General features: G+C 43.9%; 1 protein-coding gene across 1 annotated transcript; it reads left to right on the forward strand.

Annotated features, from left to right (window-relative positions):
- Positions 1 to 4,462: 4,462 nt before the first annotated feature.
- ppap2d (phosphatidic acid phosphatase type 2D) lies at positions 4,463 to 21,106 on the forward strand. Its single transcript, XM_070981807.1, has 6 exons — positions 4,463 to 5,309; positions 16,881 to 17,038; positions 17,174 to 17,460; positions 17,599 to 17,656; positions 19,228 to 19,404; positions 19,599 to 21,106. Exons 1-6 carry the CDS (start codon positions 5,105 to 5,107, stop codon positions 19,701 to 19,703), a joined length of 990 nt encoding a protein of 329 aa, XP_070837908.1. The 5' UTR covers positions 4,463 to 5,104; the 3' UTR covers positions 19,704 to 21,106.
- Positions 21,107 to 21,582: the final 476 nt, after the last annotated feature.

Raw genomic sequence — 21,582 nt, forward strand, 5'->3', positions numbered from 1 at the left:
TGTTGTGTTTGTTGTGTTGCTTTGTGTTACTGCTGGCATATAAATTGAAACTTTTCTATCTGAACATCAGACAGCTGCTAAAGAAGCTTTCAGTGTTTGGGAGTCTTGACTCTGTAACCAGCTGTAGACCACAGGCAGGGGTGTCTTTCTCACCATCTGTGAGCACCAGCTACTACCAAAACCACAAGAAAGACCAGATGTACTGCACAGGTGTTATGATGTACCGGTACTGACATTGATCCTATTCATTCAAAACTAGAAAATGTTGTTCAAGTTTACAAAGTAAAATTTGTAACTCATCAGTCATGAACCTGAGATGCTGTAGCTATCTGTAAATCTGAGGATATTTTAAGAGGTCTCACCAGGCCGCGATGTCCAGATGTGAAGAAGAGGGTGATGAACACAGCCTGGATAATGGAAAGAATGGTGGTCCACAGCAGGAGGACATGGATTAGGGACTGCTGGGTAGGCTGTGGCATCGTTAGTCCAGAGGCAGAGCTCAGAGCAGCCTGAGCCTGGGGAGCGCAAGAAGACAGTTGTTAGAGCTGAGGACTGTACAGGTCCTGAGTTTCCTCTGCTATGCACCCAAGCAGTGCGTGTGTTCGCTTCCTGAGCTCAGTGTGTGTATGTGATGAGATGTTTTGGTCTGACTGTCTGACTTTGTTCTGCCGTGCCCGGAGTATCTATAGAACAGAGAGTAATCCAGTTGGTACTTTCCCCTGTATGTGACTGCAGGCAAATACAGCAGGCCCAGATTGTATCTGCATCTTGGGGCCGGCCCTCTGCTCCTACTCACCACAACTCACACAAAAAAGAGGAACAAGAATCATTATCAGGGAGACAATAAAGGAGTGAAGAACTTTGACTTTACGAAGAACGTTTGGGTGGTGGTGGTGGTGGTGGTGTAGGTGTTATCCTTGTTAAATTGAAAGTCACTGCCTTGCTGTTTTTGTTCCCAGTTTCCCTTTTTTTCTATGTCTTTATATCAAACATGGTAGAATAAAATAAGATAACACGAAACTAGTCCGGAGCAGGAGAAAGTACAGAGTGTGAGTATGGATTTATTAGAATACTTCAACGAGAATCTATTTATTCATTCATCATTAAATTACCGAAGCTTTTAACTTAGAATGTTACATTTTGCAGGTTAATAAGACCAGGAAATAAATGGAAAATGAATAAAGTATACAGTATACAAAAGGGTGAAGCTCATTAGCATTAACATTTGACAACCCATTACACGCCAGAAGGAATTACTCTACTTCCCTACTGTGTAAAAGCTAATCAGTTTCAGTACTATTACATAATTCCGCAGAGTACAAACATGTACTCAACTCAATTCAACTGTTAAATCAAGAATACCCAGTTAATAACGCATTTAGATTAAATCAAACAATCAGCATTTCAACATGATTACCTTTATCTGATCAGAGATCAGGAAGTGGAACTACAAAATGTCATGATATGTTGTTTACTATTTGCGCTTCTTGAAAATTCCCACTTGCATCTAAATTCTGGTTGAGGTCACTAAATGTGGTTTCACTTTCTCCGTTTGTACTTTGCCTGGGGAAAGTTTCATGGCAGCAAAACAGGATGGGCTTTGGTTCAGGTATGTGTCATCACCCTGAATAAATGACTCAAAGTCATGACTATACCTGTAGTAGGTTACCTTTCTGACAGGCAGTGGTCAAGTAACACATAAGCATATAAACATATGAAGCAAACAACATGCCCAGACGTGTGTGCTGACTTTAATCCACAGTGGCTGAAGACTTGTTGGTTGACTGCAGATCAGCAGGATATTATTTTAGTTAAATAATGGCCAACATAACATATGATTTGAATTGAATGGGAAAAGCAGAAGTGTAGTTTTTGAGAGTCAGCAGTATGCATTTACACGCACGTTTAAAACACTGTCAGAAATCCCTGATGTCTCTTTGCCTGTGATGACAAACATGACGGAAATACAGAGGAAAATTAAATAGTTTCGGCAGTGTATGCAGCTTAGTTCTGCATTTTCAGAGGATGTAATACTTTCCTAAAGAACAGAAAAGAAAGGAGAGAAAGCCAATAGCACAACACTGAATGAATCATAGTTTCATGTCAGAGGTCTGGTGTTATAAATCACTCATAATACCTTTGATCCAATATGACTGGAGTGGGTGAGGATGGATACCTGTGAAACTGCGGCAGATAATGTCAAATACAGAGGAAAATCAAAATCGTGTGGGGGTGATGACAGCCACATGTAAATGAATAGACTGGAAGCGACTGCAATGCAAAACAAAACACAGAGATGGTGAAGATTTTCAAAGTGTTATCACACCATATGAGACAGGCCATTTTAAAACCACTTGTCAACAACTGCTGTTGATACACTTGATGTTTACTCCCTGATTTTCCGCCCACTAAATGAAGATTTACAGCCATCTAGTGGATGTAAATCAATAATGCACAAGACCTGATATTAAAGAAAAGAAAACTCTTTACAATATGCTTTATGCTTAGTCACTCTTGGATCACAGTTAATAAACAACTGTAACACGTATAAATCTAAAGCACATGTTGCATTCACTGTCAGTTTTCATTACATCAGCGAGGGATTCTACAAAGATGAGCCACAGGTAAAAATACTGCTGTGGTAAAGACACATGTCCACACAGGTGCTTATAAACACATGCAAAACATGTATTGTACATGAGATAATAATAATAATAATAATGATAATAGTTATGATGATAGAAAAAGTGGACAAAAAGGATAATATTGCATTACAAATTAATATTCGGACCTCTCTGCTATCCTATCACTTTTAGAAATGACAGTGTAAATACATCAATGTGAACATTTAAAATGGAAAATTCCCTAAACAAAACAAACAAAAAAAGCAATTCCCCTTCCCCCTTTTTCTTTTCTCTGTCACATTGTTTTTCTTATTTGGGATTTGTGGAAGCAACAATGCACATTTTAGCAGCTGTACACCAGCTGTGGTGTCTTTTGCTTGCACATTAGCAATTGCAGTGGGAGTTATGCCAGGAAAGAATGGAGTTTACAGTTTTGGAAAAGGACAAGTGAGCTGAGACAGCGAGGCTTAGATTTATTAGATGAACTGTAAATCCAAGAATTTAAGACTGACAATCAATGAACTTTACTGCTTTGAAGAAAGCTTGGCCTTATGGGAGGAGGGCTACACCCTCTCATTGACATACAGCTCATAAAATAAAAATGAAAGAAGCATACGAGTGGAAAAAAGGAAATTAAGGGGGAGGAAAAAAGCTTTTTTATATTTTCCAGGTCATTTGCAGAATTTGATTTGATTTCATTCATTTAATAGTGGCCCAATCATCCTTATTGTGGGAGAGAAATCATCTATTTTCCATTTCAGGTGAAATCAAGGGCTGTGCAAAGATATGCACAAAAAGCAGCTTTAAATGTAACTCTGCAAGTATATGAAATGAGAAAATTATATTTAGAGCTTAAATGACTCTAATTGGTGAGTCAATAGAAAATCAACCAGCAACTATTTTGATGACCAATTAAATTGTTGAAGTCACCTTTAAAGCAGAAAATTCTGAAAATTAATATGTCCCAGCTTCTCAAATGAGACCATGTGCTGTTTTTTTGCCTCTTATGATACATAAATTATACATTTGTCACCTTGGGTTCTGAGAAATCATAACGGGCATGTTTTTCTATCCTCTGCCATTTCATAAACCAAACAATTCATTGATAAATTGAGCAAATAATTGTCAAATTAATCAACAATGAAATTACTCATTAGTTGCCACCCTAATTATATTCATGTGCAACAAACAAGAGCAACCAAAGCGTCAACAGTGTGAAACCTTTGAGAGGAGATGAAGCAGCTGTGCTTCTGTCTTTACACCAGGTGGCAGGAAAACTCTCTCTACACTCAGTGAGCAAGGCATTAATAATATCACAGTAGATCAGCGCTGAGGAATCAAATGGCATATGCCGCTAAATGATTCATCTGATAAACTGTGTGGCAACATGCATTTCATAAACGTTTCATAAGCTTCCTGAGAGAATTATATCACGTCTATAGATCGAGTTTTGTGTGCCTGTGTATTTTTCTATTGGCAGACAGTCAAACAGCAGCAGTCAATAGTGTGGAAAAATCAAACTGCCAGGCAGTCTTGCATGTCTGAGGACATAGATGGTGCAATAAATATGATTATATTATCTAAAGGCTAATTGATCACATTTTTTTGTCCAGCTAAGCCGGAATGAATTCACAAATGAGAAATCTGTGTGATTTATTGCATTATTAGTAAAAAAGCGATGTGGAAAATGTTGTTGTTGTTGTTGTTGTTGTTGTTCCTTCAAACGTAAATCTTACTGAATCTGCGTTATTATTTTGGGGAAGGGTAGGGTGGTGGGACGTGTGCTCACATGGGTGGGACTGTTTAATGGGACAGGACACATCGCCGTGAAGAGGACCAGTCACGATACAGCTGTCAGGACATGTGGATCGAACATGTTTTGATGTCCAGCCTCAGCTTTACACATTGATTTTGTTCGTTTTTTGTTTTTTTGTTTTAGAACTGCAGCTGCGTTAAGCCAAATGAGTAACACCGGAAATCACACGATTTTCCAACCAAAAGTAATGTCTCGCGGTTACTCGACCCCTGGTGAGACTCACGGTCATTAAAGAGAGCTTTATTTTGAAGGTTTAAACCACTATTTCCGCTTTATATTGACGTTGCTTTTACATAAATGTGACCGCTGTTCTGTTCGGGACGTTTCAGAGCAGAGTACAACACGCTCCCACTCACAAGAAGTTTGCTGAAAGGTTGAACTGACTTGAAGTTGACTCGGATGTTGGTGGTCCCTCACTTTTCCATTTAGCTTCCATCTTTCTTTGCGTTTTGATGACAAACGCCTAACGTTAGCCTACCTCAACAGGCGGTTAGTTGACCGGGGTCCGCTGCTGTCAAACTTTGGTTGACATGGATTTGTTGCAGAGACGACGGATGGACTGAAAAGTTTGGGAATTTCCATCATTCACCGACCAGCTACGACAAAACAGACTCATTGCAACTCATTTTCAAACAAGTTGCCATTAACCGGTTTAGCTAAAGACATGCAGAAGTTCAACTCCACCGGTACCAACAGCAACACGCTGCCCCGGGACGCGGAGCTCCAGCTGCGGCTAGCTGACAGCGGAGGCGCCGGGGAAGGGAAGGAGAACGGCGCCGGGAAGCATTTCCTCGCCCAACCTGAGGAAAGCTCGTTTTGCACCAAGAGGAAGATGCTTGTCGGTTTGGATGTAATATGTCTTTGTGTCGGTAAGAATAGGCCTATTTTTATTTTATTGTTTTGACCTTAGACAAACGGTTATTGTGTGTTATTATGGGATGACTGCAGTTGAGCAAGTACAATGTAAACAGACTATTTGAGAGCTTTGAATCCACAATAACTTTTAATATTTTTAAAGAACCCACACATATCTGTCAGCTCGCCCTTTGACGGCACGCACATGTCAACACCAGCTTTAGACCTTTCAGAGGTTAGAAGGAGGTTAAACGAAGCTGCTTTTCGCTTGGAAAAAACACACATCGGAGGGGGATTTGTTAAAGTTAACGAAGCTGCAAAGCATTTTTCCAGAAGTCAAATGGAAACTGTTCAAACAGGCAGAAAACTTTCAGCTCGTTCCCCCTCGGTGCACGTGGGGGCCGGAGGGAGGGCGGGTGGGGGGGCTCAGCTGGCAGGAGCACAGTTGTCCCGGGAATTCATCTGTTCCCATGGTAACCCCCAAAGTTCCCGGGAGAAGAACGTGGGAATTGGGGATAAAAACATGCCTCGCGCTTGTGTTCTCGTGCCGAACATTACCCCTGATCACTGCGCGCTGCAGCCGCGCTCACTGCAGGGTTACTCAGTGTAGCTGGAAGGTTGTGCAGGTTTAGAATTCAATAACATTAACCAGCAGTTTTCTCAAGGACAATGAGAAACATCAGTAACAACACGTGGGCAACAACTCAGGGGCCTCTGACAGAATAAAGGAGTGGTGAAAGAGACTTTCTCTATAATTACATAGAAATTACCAATAGATTCCATTTGACAGTGAACAAGGAATGATTGTTTTTATGGTGAAGTAATCTGTCATTCATTTGTTTTTACATCTTATTTACAGTTTTAAAGAGTACGTACTATCACAGTGCGATAACTTTTTGCTCAAATCAAAACCCAAGAGGTTTTAAAGTTATTATTTAAGATGATGATGATGATGATCCTACACAGGGGAAATTAAGTCATTACAGCAAGGAAGTATTACAAAAAGCAGAAACAGTGGCACCAAAGGGTCAAGATAAAGAGGTGTACACGATACAGAGTAGAAAAACAACTATGTACTTGTACATTATGTACAGATTATAAAAATACTGAATGCCATAAAAATCTTACTGCCACACAAAGTACTGTTGCCAATATTCTTAGGAGAAAAAACTGCTAATGTCATATGTTGTGTTGCACTTAAGAAATACTAAGTCTATGTTTATGCACAGAATATAAGGTTTCTAAACATACTGGTGCCAATATGGATAAATAGTGTTATTGCACAGTTGAGAGAAGTATATAACATATGTTAGCATTGATAACAGTAGTGCAAAACAAAGTGGGTTTATAATGTAGAATTGGGGAAAGACAGCATCAACACAGAGGAGTACAAGAACAACAACAGAGGAAAAGCAAGACTGCAAATATTATGTGTTTTTACTTTAAAAATAGATCATGAAAATTGTCACATTCATCACAATTAGCGCTATCCATCGTGGGCACATATGTATGATATCAGAGACCTCTATGTGATACAGTAAGACTAAGTCAAATTGTGAGTTGGTTGAATATGGAGCACCGTCAGTGTCATTACATTTGGCAGGCTCAGTTTTATAAGTTAAGACTTAATATGATCACAGTTTCTCTCATTGCACCCTCACAGTTCATGAAATATGGTAATAGTAAGATTGAACTTGGCAGAAAAAGTCACCTTTCGGTCTTCTAGGTATGCACAGCTCCCGATTTCAGAAAAGGAGGGACACTGTGTAAAGAGTAAATACATATATAATCATGTGTACACAAAGTGATGAACCTCGCTCCATCCTTGCTTGTTAACGACTGAGCCTTTCTAGGATGCTCCTTTCAAACCCAGTGACACTGTCACCTGTTACCAATGAACCTGTTTACCTGTGAATGTTCCAAACAGGTGTTTTGGAAATTCCAGTACCTGAGAACTACACTGGACTCTTTCAGGACTTGAGTAATTACTTTCCACCTCTCTTCAGTCTGCTGGGGAATAGTATGAAATCACCCGAAACCCAGTTTCAGTTTGCCACCTGCTGCTGGACTCTGTGATGTTTAGCAAAGAGCGAGAGAAAAATCTAGTTTCATTAGTTTCATGTCGTCATCTCACATGACTATGATGGGGACGGGAACATCGATGCTGCGTGAGTGATTATTCGGACCAACAGCAAACACGAGAGGCAGAACCCGTCTAGGCAGACTGACAGGTCTCAGTCTTGTTGGCAGTTAAAGCGTTGGAAGTGACCCTGCAGACAAGACGACAGTGTGAGGCAGTTAGTTTCATTGCCGTGTTATTCTTAACCCCTGCAGGTATGCTATTAGCTGCTCATTCTGCACACCACTCAGCAGCTTTGTTTCGTGCTTAGGAAGTGGTGAGTGACCCAGCATCAGTCAGCACAAGGGAGGAAATGGTCTCTCTCAGTTCTCCTCCTAAGACACACACTGAGCACGCCACTTGCTTTCTCACAAAATTGCGTGCCCTGACCCCTCTTATCCCCCTCTGAGTAGATTACAACACTGAGACTGAGTCACTGAGCCTCAAGCTAGACACAGCGGAGAGGATTTAGAGTCAGTTAGTCTTGTGACTCTTTTGTAGTAAGTAAAACAAATTCACCTTCTCGCTGTGGATGGAACAATCGCAGAAGTCCTGATTTGGTTTAATGGGCTGATCATGTTTTCAATTTATGATTTTCAAACATTAAACAATGTAAGGTTTTAAAGTTTGACATGAAAAACGTGGTCTTCCCGACCCATTAGGTGCAAAACCAGATGTGCTGACGTGCAGATCAACACAATGTTTTCTGAAATAAGAGCAAAATTGAATGACATAATACAATATAATGTATTGCTACATCCCCCCTTGTCACTGATAGAGCTCATTAGATGACTGCCAGATTCCCATCTGTCTGACTACATCCTGCCTGTCTCTTCCCTGTTAACTATCGAGTCAGTTATCAGCAGAGGCCTGGCCTTGACTCATCTGTGGGCAGTGAATGCCATAACTTAGGCAAAATGAATCAGGCCCTTCTTTTAGCTCAACCCTCTTATCTCTGACTAACCCAATTTTCCCTTAAAAATGCCATCATCAGATCCCCTCAGACGGTTGACCCTCTGGCATTGTTCATCCCGTAAAGGGGCTCATTCACTGCTATAACTATGGAATTTTACCCCGAAGCATCCCATCCTAATTATGTTATCAGCTGAAGAGGGATTCCACAATGACCTCAGGTTTTCGCAGCCTCTCCACGTGCTTTAGCATTTACTTCACATTTAAAGAGGCCACATAAAGTTAGTGTGATGTGGTATTATGAGTGAGCTTTAATCTGTCAGTGGAATGCGTGGATACTGGGGAAATTAACATGAGGTTTATGACTCTCGTTACCTGATCAGACTCTTACTCAACACCTGGCTTGTCTAACATTGTTGTGCTCCAGACACAAGGCAGTGTTGGTAATGGGGCTGTTCTAACACGCACATGAGGGATGCTTCACGGAGATGGATTGTTCTGGTTCAGCTCAGTGTCAGTAAGTTCCACGTTAGCTGCAGATTGCAAGTGTTTGCTTGTGTGTCTAAGTGTGTGCGTGCATTCCTGGTGGGGCTGGGAGGGGCTTCTGACCTGGAGAAAGCCGCCAGAATCTGCGCCCCGTGGCTGCATCTACGATCCGGTGTCCAGCCACCCAGAGGTCATGAGGCGTCGGGTGTTTGTCATATCTGCTGAGCATGCAGGGACAGGCCTCCCAGCCTGCACTGCTGTTTCCCCTCTGCACAGGTGGTCCTTACTCTGTCAACACCCCAATAAAGACAGCTATTGACTCTCTTGAGAGTAATTGGGAAATGATTGGAAGTGACACTTGAAAGCCCGCTATTAGCTTATATAGCTTAGAGGGACATTATGGTTATCACTAGGCTTGACCTTCTTGTAGAGGTTAATTGAGCAATAGTTCCATGCTTGAAATGCACAAGATGTCAGTCTGGGCTTGAATAGTGCAAAAAACAAAAACAAGATTCATATTCTAGATAAATTTCAGTCATAAAAACACAACTAGGTTTTGTATACTATTAAAAGAGAAAGCATGAATCAGTCTGTGTGTGTGTGTGTGTGTGTGTGTGTGCCTGCGTGCGCGTTATTGTTCAGACGTGAAGCAGCATGCCGGGACGAGAGGACCGGTATCTACCTCAGGGATCTGGATTCTAAAAGGGCTCCCTCTTTCCAGCTTATCTCTGCTTTTGACCCCTTTTTTCCTCCTTTTTCTTCAGAGAAACTCTATTTTAGGACCGAAGGTGTTCCAGCAATGTCGCGAGGTGTGCGAGCGTGTGTGTGTCGTATGTTTGCTTGTGTGTCTTGGGCGGGTGGCGGGTTTATCACAGAGGATTCTTGGTTCTGTTCTTTTGGCAGAGAAAGCTGCCAAGTGAGTGAGACAGCAAGAGGCCGACACGTCACAGCATGTTTGTGTGTATAGGGCCAGGAATATTAAATTGTCTCCTCTGTGTGTGTGTGTGTATTTATGTGTGTGTGCGTGCTTAGGAGTAAAAGTGTGGGTGTGGGTGTTTTTGTGTATGTGTCATCGCGGCTGCTGATGCGGACACCCTACTACAGCTGCCATGTGCGTGCTGTTTGTTGACAAATTCGCCGGTCATGTTTTGCTGCATGTTTTAGGCCCTGATCAAACACACGCTGAAGTTATGGAACACACTGGCGTCACTCTGCGGCTGACAGATGGAGAGCCATTAAAAATGGCTCAGGCGGATCATTAGCTGGTGGAAGAAGTGATTTTGCTTACTCTCTCTCGTTAGTGTATTAATGCATCTCCTTCCCATTTGACAGCACTGCGGATGTTCAGGAATCCATTAGTTGCACTCGTCCTCAGACAGTCTCCGTGGGCACATGTATTTTGCTGTCAATACATCTTCCTCCAGCCATTAGCACAACAGAGCCAGCTCAGATCTTAGAAATGTCTCAGTTGCCTGAAGGCTGAGGGGCAAGTGAGAGCCCGAGTGAGTGAAGAGCCCTGGGGTGGGAGAGTAGAGTGGGCCATGGAAAGAGAGAAGGGGTTTAGGATCTACAGTAGGGGTCAGAGGTCAGACCCAGGGGCGCCTAAGGGATCTTATCCACAGCTGTCTGTTCATGTCCTAGTAAGGAAGTAGTGCTGAGAAGGATAGGAACTGTTCAGACAGCAAATAGCTTCGAATGTGCTTTTAATGAGGCAGCTGCAATCTTCTCCTTGATGGCGGTTCATAAGTGCCCACGGTGGTCCATAGGTATTAGCTGTAATGAGTGAATAAAGATGTGTGTAGTTCTCTAAACCTCAATGCTCATTAGCTAGAATGGGTTTGGAGAGGCTTACCATCAAAGTATCTACCTGAATCCAAATTCAGCCTTTAGCCCCGCCTTTGTGTCTGTCAGGACTAATGACTCGTCCTCTTCTGTCTGTTCCCCCATAGGGAGACATAGACAGCCCCCCTTGGCGCCATAGCATGGTTACCCATCATCCCATCATTGGGACCATTTTATCATTGTGTCGCATCTCACCTGCTGGAGCCCCCCCACCCCCCATCCTCTCAAGCTCCCCTCTGAAGTTGTTCCAAGTGTATGTTCCCTGCAAACCAAAACTCTCTGACAAAACAGCCCTGCAGCCTTCGACTCTTGCTATAGTGCGCAGACAGCGTTACCACAATTAGGCTGCAGCGTGCCAAATATCTCCTCTAGAGTCTCAGCCGTAACCCAACGTCGTTCTCACATTGCAGACAAGCCCTCACCTCACTGCGCACACCCTTGCCTTCACACCGCAAAAACCACCAGAGCACTCCTTTAAAGTTTCCAAGGTACATACCAGAGTGGCGGGTCCTTTATGTTCCTGCTGAATCAGAGAGGCAGACAGACAGCCCACCTCAGACCTCACCACTCATGCCCTGAACTCCAGAGCCGGGCTCCAGGAAGCAGGTCAGTGAAGTGTGGAGAGAACAGAAGCAGCTGTGGGAAGCATGTCTCCACTGGCCAGCGGTAACAGTAACAGTGGAGGGGGCAAGCAAGAGCCCCCCTGGTGTGCTGGTGGAAGGTAAAGCAGGAACTTGGAACCACCTTGCTCATAAGGAATATTGTATTTCAGCTCACACACACTTTTATTTGTGAGTTTGCTGATGTTGCACATCAAAAGGTACTTTCCGCTGTCTGCCTTTTTATCTACCTGGGCCTTTTTGTATGCCCTGTTTGTGTCACTTGTGAGTCTCAATCAATCGCTGATTTTACCTGAATGTTAAAAGGCAAGAAGGGGCCGGGGGGGATGTTTAACAAAGTTCCAGGACTGTTGTGGCTCCTCAGCCCTTTGTTCTTCACTGATTACTGTCTTTGTGCTGCCATCAGGGCAGACAAAACAGAGCAGTCTCTCAGAATAATCCCACCAATAGTGGAAAAAAAAATGGGTGTGTATCAGGCCAGGGGGGCACCACTCACCCTTATCCCACCTCTCCACTACCTGGATCCTTGGGCCACCAAGGATGAACAGGAAGAACCACCTTCTAGGAGTCTCACACACAGACATACACGCACAGCGCTTTAATTGGGTTTGTGGCAGTTCATGGTTGCCAATCATAATCACAGCCTCGGTGCGAATGACTTCACCTCATGTTTAAGTGTTACCTGCCCGACAGTACAACAGTCTGTGTGTGTGCATGTGTGTGTGTGCGTGTGTGTGTGTGTGTGTGTGTGTGTGTGTGTGTGTGCCTTTGTGCGCTCAAGCCTGTGTGATGGTGCATACTCTCTCTTCCTGGACCGCCTCTTCAAACAAAGCCTTTTTTATATCAGGTGAAACATAAAAGGCTTGGCTTTGTCCTGAAAGTACCTCACTTAAACTGAATAGTGATTAAATGAAAGAACAGACCGAGGCTAGCTTATGCAGACAGCTTTGTGCAGTTAAAGTCATTACTGCACAAATAATTACACAAACCCACCCAGCCCAACTGCATGCTGCTGTTTATGAGTGTGTTAGCGAGGCCGTCACACTGCTTCTAGTAATGTTGTTACCAGGGATTATCATGCTTGCAAAGATTCAAATTACGACACTTCAGTTCACCAGCTTATTATTTTTTTTTGCAAGGTTGACTTAAAGGTAAACAAGCAGCTTAAAATTTACTTGGGAAACACTGGCACATGCAAGCTGGTGAGAGGCCCAGCGAGGGTGGACCACCCCTGAAGGGTGCGGTAGCACACTGGGCTGCAGGCCAGGCCCAGCCCAGTCCTGAACTGCAGGCCAGATGGACCTGTGTTGACAGGTCACTAATTGTTTGTCCTCCAGTTCTGTCAAAGGGCAAACATAGAATGAGGCCTGTACAGTCAAACATTATTGTGTGTGATGAAGCAGATTGCCATTATTGTGGCTTAGCTTAGCTTCAAGCTTCAGAGAATCATGCAAATCTATGAGGATACACAAGCTGTTTGTCCAACAGCAGCAGCATCCACAGGACTTCACTCAGGTCTGCGACGGGCTCTTTGCCTAAATGCGTGCCGTCAGGATTGTTTGGCTCTGCCGTGGTTTATTTGGTTGGTTAGTTTTCCTTCCAGGTGCTTGTGGTTTTTTTGCTGGTTTGTTTGGTTGTATGTTGGTCTGTATGGCTGGGCCTTTGGTTTGTTTGCATCCCAGTGTGGTTTTTATGTGTATGTGAGTGTGTGGAGTCTGTATGTGTGTTGGGGGTATTCTGCTGGTTGAGGTGGGGTCGTGTTTACAGAGCGGGTCCCAGCAGAGCCCAGATCTCTGACCCTCACATTCCAGAACCACCACTAATCGCCTCCGTCTGCTGTTCTTTGCAGAGAAACCCTTGCCGCATCTCTCTTGGCTCCATCCCTCCAGTTTTCTCTCACCCCAGCATTACTACCCTCACCCCCATTTGTCAATTTTCTAGCCTCCTGGCTATGCATTTTATCCCAGTTTTCAGTTTGGCGCTGTATTGATCAGCAGATATTTAGCAACATGACCGTAAAGCATGTCGATCGATAGCTACCATCTGTCCTCTTTCTTTGGGCTCCGCCTTTAATCACTTTCTCCATAGGTTTTTCTTTTTTAATTTCTTGCTTTTGGTTGTTGTTGTTCTCCTCTCACAGTGAGCTCATTCTGGGCTGCAGTCATAGATGTGTAAATTAGAACCAGAAGAGTTTCTCAGAGTGAGGCACATATCCCCTCTGCTCTCATTCCTCCTCTTCTCCTTCCCTCCCTCCCTCTCTCTCTTCTCCCACCCACCCTCCTTTCTTTCTATCCCTTTTGACTGTTTGAAAGCATTCCTGCTTTGAGTGTCAGGCCCAGCGAGCAGCACATTTTGGCCTGCTTGTGTGAGCCGACCCACTCCTCCGCCTCCTTCTGGGTCCCCTCACAGGCTTTCCTGGCCTGCCTCTCTTTTGAGCATGTCTTGGCCAGGTGCAGAGGTCTGTTCACAGCTGCCTGACAGATGATGTGAGGGTCTCTGGAGTGTTTTTGTGTCCTGTTGTGAAAACTGTTTTAATGTAGTTGTAAAGCATGGAGATTGACTGTTACAAAGCAGCATGTAATTTGTATAGGATTTTAAAGGCCACTGAATAACTTTGCATGTGGTTTCTTGAACTTTTGCTTTATTTATCTTTTATTATTGAGAATTTTTGACACAACTCAGGTTGAGGTCAATTTGGTAGATTTATTGAGAAGCAAACATTTTGCCACTGTGGAGTGATCTTTGGATCATGGCCATTAGTTCCAAGTCTGTCCATGGACTCCATGCAAAAATGAGAAAACAACACGAGCCATAAGTACTGGCAGGCCTGAGGTCATAAAATATGTTGCTATCTGGCTCAGCATTTCATGGTTCCCATTAGTCCCCCATATGAGTTGAAAACGATCCCTTAAGAAGTCCATCTTCCTACTGTAACCACAGATTTCCCTTAATGCAAAATATTGATTAGAAATATTGATTATTGAGAGAGGCCTGAGCATATTGCGGCATCTGATGAGCACACAGAGGAAACCTTTTAATGGACGGTGTAGAAAGCAGTAAAATGTCTCGATTTGCCACAAAACTGAAGCAAATGGTGTATTGTATGTTGCAACATTTGATCACACGCCAAAATACCATCAAAAAAACACATTTCAGAAGAAAGTGCTGCACGTTCGAGCCTGTGTGAAAATGGCTTACAAAACGCTGTCAGGCCTTCATTGCTTTAACCACATTTGGGCATAAAAGACAGTATGAACAAAGTTGCTTTCTTGTCACATAATGAGAACTAGCAGTGGTTGCACAGACTGTAAATTTACATTTTCAGTGGTCAATATGTCATTATTAATTATAGTTATTAGTATATTGGCACACACACACACACACACACACACACACACACACACGCACACACACACACTGTGACCACGAACATACAGTATGTAAAATGAGTGCAGTGCATTATGACCAAATGAAAGGAAATCCACACACCCACTCAGTTTGAACAACAAACGAACTAGACCGTATCTCTGCAGGTCTCCACCAAGGTATGACACACACAGATAACGGGATAACAATTAGGTCACTATGCAGGTGGCACGAAGGAACCAGGAAACTGTCATAAAACAGACCAAGGCTAGCTTTAGATAAAAAAGAAGGACATCCCCAAAGTGTTTCTCTAATAGCCATCATAAACTAATCAGAATTACTTCAAGGAAGCAGTTTTCTTTTATTACCCCGAAAGATATGTACTGTAATGCAACTATGGCGCAAAAAAAATTCAACATTATAAGATTCTCACAGGATAAAATTTGACTACTGAATTAATAGCAGGGTTCTTTTTCTGGATTGTACTATAGGATGTACCAAATGCACTAATATTGTTTGACAAGATTCAACTGGCATTTGTTTTAAAGGCTGACCAGACAACGCCCCAACTTAAAAGTAGCGGATGAATGGATCCATTATGAAGAATTCCTTTGTCTAAACAAACAGATAGCGCCTGCTTGTCACCTGCACATGGATGTGTGCGTTGTACGAGGTATATCAGTACGTGACAGAGCTGAATTTATGTCGGCGTGTGAGCAGACGCCTGCTGACGTGGGGACTGAGTGCGATGAGTGAGATCAGGGTCAGATGAGAGTGTCTCCTATCTCTCTCTCTCTCTCTCTCTCTCTCTCTCTTCTTTGGCGTCTCAGCCTCTGCTCTGTGCCTGCAATGTGTTTCCCTCCCTCACTTTCTTACCAAGGCCCCTGCTAAGATCTATGGAAGTGGGCTGGCTTTTATCTGTGTTTCGTCTTTCTGTTAGGGCACCATGACTTTGAGTGCAGAGGTCAGTAACACATGTTTGACTGCAGTGTGGCTCAGCAAAAGAGCTTCCTTTCCATGTGTTTTATAGATTATTTACCTTGTTATCCTTGTTTATCAGTTCACTGAAGCCGAATGAGCGATATGAGTGTTTTATTAGTGGACTGCATGGCTGTGATAGCAAAAACACAGAATAATGGCAAAGATTGAAGCAAAGCCGATGGGAACAAATCTCAAAGTGCACATAGTTACCCATAGTAAGTCATGTAATTATGACCCGCCCTTTGTCAGTTAGTAATTGTTAATTTATCATGCTTACAGACATGCTTGCAGTCCATTGTTTGTGGGTTTGAGTGTATTTATGCCTTGTTCCTCTTGGCCTGATTTTGAGTGTGTATCCTGTGCACTACTCAGTCACGTACTCTGAGAGATTCCCTGGCAGGAGCAGTGTTTTGGCCTGGGCGCGTTCCAACCAACCAGCAGGCCAGGGATGACAGGAAGAGGCACAGAGGTTAATGATTAGTCCCATGTTCTCGCTGCATTCCATCGGGTGACGAGGGGACATGGGATAGGGGACAAAGAGATGGAGCTGGCCGGGCAGGCTTTTACAGGGCTATTGGACAGAGTGAAAGCTGTGCAGCTCAGGCCTTGTTTCTGGGGACACAAACACACCATCTCCCTTTTAGCCATCATTAAAATGTTGCACTTTTACCCAATGAACTTTCACCGTCAGGTGTGAGGTGTGTTTGCTTAAGCATGCCAGACCTTGACCAACTTTTACCTGGTACTCAGTGACCAACCAGGAAACAGAGTGAACGCATATGTAGGACAGTTGTTAATGTTAGATCAGATGGCTTGCTTTTCACTGGAACAAGGCGTCATTATTAAACAATACCTTGCTCTTCCTCCAGTGGGTTTATTGTCCTCTCATGGCACACTGGGCACACTGAAACATTCTGTGTAACGTTCCCTGTCATATTTTCCTCCTCCTTCCTCATCTTAATTCTCCACTGTCATGCCCAGCTCCCCGTCTGTCCGTCTGTCATCTATCCTTCTCGCTGATCCTCTGGTGGATGCAGCTATGTGCGGAACGCTTCATCCAACGGGAATCTGGAAATCGTGCCACCAGATGACTGACAGTCTTTAAGCTGCTGTCTTCGTGCTCCTGTGAGACACGAGTATCTCCATATCTCGCTCTCTCTCTTATCTTTCACGCACAGACCACATGCTCACAGACATTCATCAAGCCATTTTTTTGTTTTTTGTCTGCTTCCCCTCCCCTCTCCCCTACATCTCATCAGCCTCCATCCCATTCTTTGCGTGTGAGTTGAAGGCGGTGACTCCGTACAGGCGAGGCTTCTTTTGTGGAGACTCCAGCATCACCTATCCCTACGTAGACAGCGAGGCCATCCCCGACAGCCTACTCATTGCTGGTGGCATAGCCATCACTGGCATAACGGTAAGACAGTGATTGTTGTTATGTATTTGCCCAGTAAGTTATAACTTTAACTCTTTAACTCGTCACTGTAGTGTGGTGTAATGGAGCATGTGTTCCAGTATTTGTGCAGTTTCTCATGTCTTATTTCCCTCTCAGATTGCGCTGGGCGAATGCTACCGGGTACGTTACCGAGGCGTACACTCGCGGGCTTTTGTTCAAAACCTCTACGTGTCGTGCCTGTACAAAGAGCTGGGAAGCTTCCTGTTTGGTTGCTGCGTGGGTCAGTCTCTCACCAATATGGCCAAGCTAAGCGTGGGACGCCTGCGACCCAACTTCCTGCACGTCTGCAACATCACCTATGAGTTCATCAACTGCACGCCGGGCAGCTACGTGTCCCAGGTCACCTGCAGGCAGCCTAATCAGAAGATGGTGGAGGAAGCAAGGTGAGTTGTGTGTGTGCGCATGAGCTGCTTTTGCTCAGAAATGATTTAGCTTGTTTACTAAAGGTCAGTTATGTGTCCCGCTCGACTCAGGCAGTCCATGTGTAACACTTGGCATCTTTTACTGATGTTCTCTTTCAGGAAGTCTTTCTTTTCCGGCCATGCTTCCTTCGCAATGTACACAATGCTCTATCTGGCAGTAAGTCACACATACACACACACACACACACACACACTGACACAGAATGTGACCTTCACAGTCACCTGAGCTTGTGTTGTGTAATTACAGTATTTGGTACTGTGTTTACAATGTTGGGGAAATATTACAGCTCTCACTTTCATTTCAGTTATTAGAGACAACACCAATCCCTAGAGGCCAAGAACACTGTGCAGCTATTAACTAGATCAGCTAATTAAACATGCGCAAACACAGACCAAGACGTGCTGTTAAATATATTCACACTGCCTGATCGTGAGGGAGGAGACCTTTGAGAGCAGCAATTCTCCAAAGGCATCCTGCTTCAAGCTGAAAGAGCTGGTGAGATAGAGAGAGAGTGAGGACGGGGGAGAGAGGGGGGAGAGTCGGAGAATGAGGGAGAATGTTTTCCACGGGGAACATGAATAGATGAAGAGACTACACAGACAGAGGAGGCCTTGTTGTGGGTCTCATTTAGAGGAGGGGGTGGAGGGCTGAATATGCCTGCTGAGAGATCGACAGGCTTCTTTCAGCGAGAGACACCCTCTCATGGTCCCCCCCTCGCCACCAGCCTCCCCCAGCCCTTCATCTTTCTCTTCCTTTCTCTCACACTGCACTGCCCAGTAGTCATGGGAGCATTGTGGGAGAGAAACGACAGTTAGAGGGAGACAAAAGCACATTCTTCAACAAAAAATGTCCTTACTGCTCATGTTTTACCCGCCATTAACCCTTCAGCTATAGGTGGAGGTGACTTCAATATATTTTTGTGTACAGCTAATTAAAAATTAATGAGATGGAGTGAGGATGCTCGAATAGAAATACAGTAGTGCACTATAGAAGTTCAAAAGAAAAGCAGCTCCTCTCTGAGCAGAAAGAGACAAAGATGAGTAGGGGGAGAGTGAATAACAAGAAAAAAAGGGCAGAAGAAGAAGTGGTCTGAGAAAAACAAGGCTGTCGTGTTTCTCCTGTTTTCTGTCTTCCCTACATCTCACTCCGTTGTTTCTGCACAACCAAACACACACACCGCAAGGCACAACCACAGACTCACAGACTGCAAGTTCGCTGCTGGCTAGTGTTTGAGCAGACTGGAGAAGAAACAACCTGTAGCAACATGCCACCCGGGCCGCAGCCAGCTGCGAGTGTTTAAGGCAGGAACAGTGACACCTGCTCTCAGTTGGGTTAGGAGAGGGGAGAGAAGGACCTGGTGAGGGTCGGCCTCACCGCAGGAATGTAGGCCACGTGCTCCCCAGTGTTTGACGGGTCCAGACAGACCTCCAGCCTCCTCTTAAAGCTGCATCACGCTCGCCCCGTGACCCCATTTTTACAGACAAAAACATCCATTCTGCACAGCAGCGCTGGTGCAGGAGATGAGGATGAACAAAAGGAGGAAATGGGGTTTAAGATAGTGTTAATGGACTCATGCCAAGTGTCTCTTTCCCCTCTGGGCAGCAGACTGAGTGGATGCTTCATTAAAAGGGCCCCACCTTTTTTAATAGAAGTTGGAAAGGCACCATGCTGCGCATACTGCAGTCACCAAGTCAGTAACAACATAATATTTTCCTTCTTTCTTGCAGTTCTACCTGCAGGCGCGGTTTTCGTGGCGGGGAGCTCGGCTGTTGCGTCCATTAATACAGTTCCTCTTAGTGATGATCGCCATCTACACTGGCCTGTCCCGCATTTCAGACTACCGTCACCACCCCACTGACGTCCTCACAGGCTTCATCCAAGGAGGGCTCACTGCGTACTGGGTGGTATGTCCAAAATTACAGTTATCTCTGTCTTGTGCAGGATTTGTTTCTCTCTGCTCTCTGTTGTCTAAGTTACCTTTAACAATGGGCTCTCTCCCTGATTGTCCTCACTCTTGTGGCATTTATAAGCAGTGAATGATTGACAGCATGTGTGGTCTGTGTGTATTTCCTGACATGTCTTGTGGCTGTGCCTGCAGGCTTTCTACATCTCCTCCATGTTTAAGCCCTGCGCCCGTCCAGACCTGTCTCCCACCAGCATGTCCCTGGAGAGTCCACTGTCCAGCCAGCAAACCGTCTGTTAGCAGGCACATGGACTCGTTCCAGGAATCAGAAGATAAGAGACGAACTTAAGTCTTTGAGAAAGGGAATCAGTCTAAGAGAGAGGTGTGATTAAAGAATACAATCTAACACATGTTTGCTCTTTCGGGCATACTGATGCACACATTGCAAACACACATTCACAGAGTAATCTAACATGTTCACACACTCACACACGTGAAATACAAGAAGCACACTTGACTGTAAGTCAGACCCGTCCAGTGAAAAGAACTGCATAGTAACAGATATAGACAGATATTTTTTTATATATGAAAAAAAAAATAAAAATGTATATTTTTCAAGAGGATTTTTAGAAGCTGCTAATGTTGATAGTTTCCAGTTTGAACTTGTTTTCTTCTGTGATGGAGACTTTTGGTCAGTGCATTTAGTCAGCTTTCAAGGCAGAAGTGCTCACTCTTTGGTCTTGGGTGAGAGAGGAGAAAACGCCAGCCTCTTCTTTGTTTTTGATCCTCTGCTCAGCTTGGAAAACAGCACCCAGCAGCTGTGAACTGAGACCATCAGACCTCAGATGTAAAGACAGCTCTGTACCAAGCGACAGAACTGGCAGTGATAAGGAACAAGCACTGGCTTTACCTTCAGCGGCCTCATGCGCCACTGCTCTAATCACACTGCCCTACATTACTATGACTAAACAATAACTTGTTCAAGACAACAAAAGAAGCAGTATTCATGCTGTAAGACAATGTTATCTTTCTTTCTGTGTAACCAAGGTAGTGATGGAGAGAAATCTGACCCTTTCCCGTCACTGCCACCTTTCTGTACTAACCACTTTCACTGTGTCTCAGAGGTGCAGGTTTGACTGAATTTTGTAACCTTTGACTTTTGCCCCCGGACTCTCTGAGCTGCACCTTGATTTATGCCACTCTGACAGGACAGCCGCCGTGGCTGCGACCCCGGCGGCCCTCCTGTGCATCTTTATTAATAGCACTTGAACGTACATAATGGAACCTTCTAATTATAATCAATATTATATATTTTATCACAAGTTTGAATAATCAGTGTTTATTTTTGTTAATGTCAGACTCATACACTATGTTTCTTGAAATGATAATTATTCAAATTGAATGTAAATAGCTATTTCATTTTATAAACCACACAGAATTTCAAAAGTATTAGTTCCAGTTCTGGACCGTTTTTGCGTGTATGTTAAGTGTTTGTATTTACATTTGTGTTGATCAGGTACGGAGAGTTACTGTTGTATCTGTTGTAACTACTAGACTGAGCCACAGATATTATCAGAAAGCTATATTTTTTGTCTTCACAGTTATTGTTATTTGTTTGTTTTGTCTGTGAACGCCAGTAAGGCAGAAATAACCACTGTACTCAAAAAAACCAAACCAATAAAATGAATGTGGAATGTTTTGAACTTCTTCTGTCCTCCATTATTTTTTAGTGTCTGCAAACTGAAAAGTAATGGCACCGCAGTCCCTCTGATGGCTACCAAACACAAGCATACTTCATCTCAATGTCACAATATTTATGTCATCTCAGTTGTCTCTGGCCCCTCACAAGTAGAGTTGGTAAAATACGCCATTTAGCCATTTGTAAGTCAGTTGTTTTAGAAACAGGATGCCAGACTCTGTGAGGAGGTAGTGAAATCTGGACTGAAACAAAAGGTAAACACTGAAATGATAATTGATTTAACCTCTTGTGTTCGGAAGCTTCCACTCCAGTGCTCTTCAAGTTTCCTTCATTACAGCGCCCTCTCTCTCTCTCTCTCTCTCTCTCTCTCTCTCTCTCTCTCTCCCCTTCCTCGCTTTGCCCCTTCCCTGCTCCTTTTTGAGTGCAGTGGAGCATGATGAGCTGTTTCAGGGGGTCATGCTACCATGGAGATGCTTAGCC

The sequence above is a fragment of the Chaetodon trifascialis genome, chromosome 15, assembly GCF_039877785.1.
Source record: "Chaetodon trifascialis isolate fChaTrf1 chromosome 15, fChaTrf1.hap1, whole genome shotgun sequence".
Classification (NCBI taxonomy): domain Eukaryota; kingdom Metazoa; phylum Chordata; class Actinopteri; order Chaetodontiformes; family Chaetodontidae; genus Chaetodon; species Chaetodon trifascialis.

Bases quoted from the DNA above. Each gene is read 5' to 3' on its own strand.
- ppap2d (XM_070981807.1), top strand. From the start codon at position 5,105: ATGCAGAAGTTCAACTCCACCGGTACCAACAGCAACACGCTGCCCCGG. The intron at 17,461-17,598 runs GTGAGTTGTGTG...GTTCTCTTTCAG, and splicing joins AAGATGGTGGAGGAAGCAAG to GAAGTCTTTCTTTTCCGGCC. The intron at 17,657-19,227 runs GTAAGTCACACA...TCTTTCTTGCAG, and splicing joins ACACAATGCTCTATCTGGCA to TTCTACCTGCAGGCGCGGTT.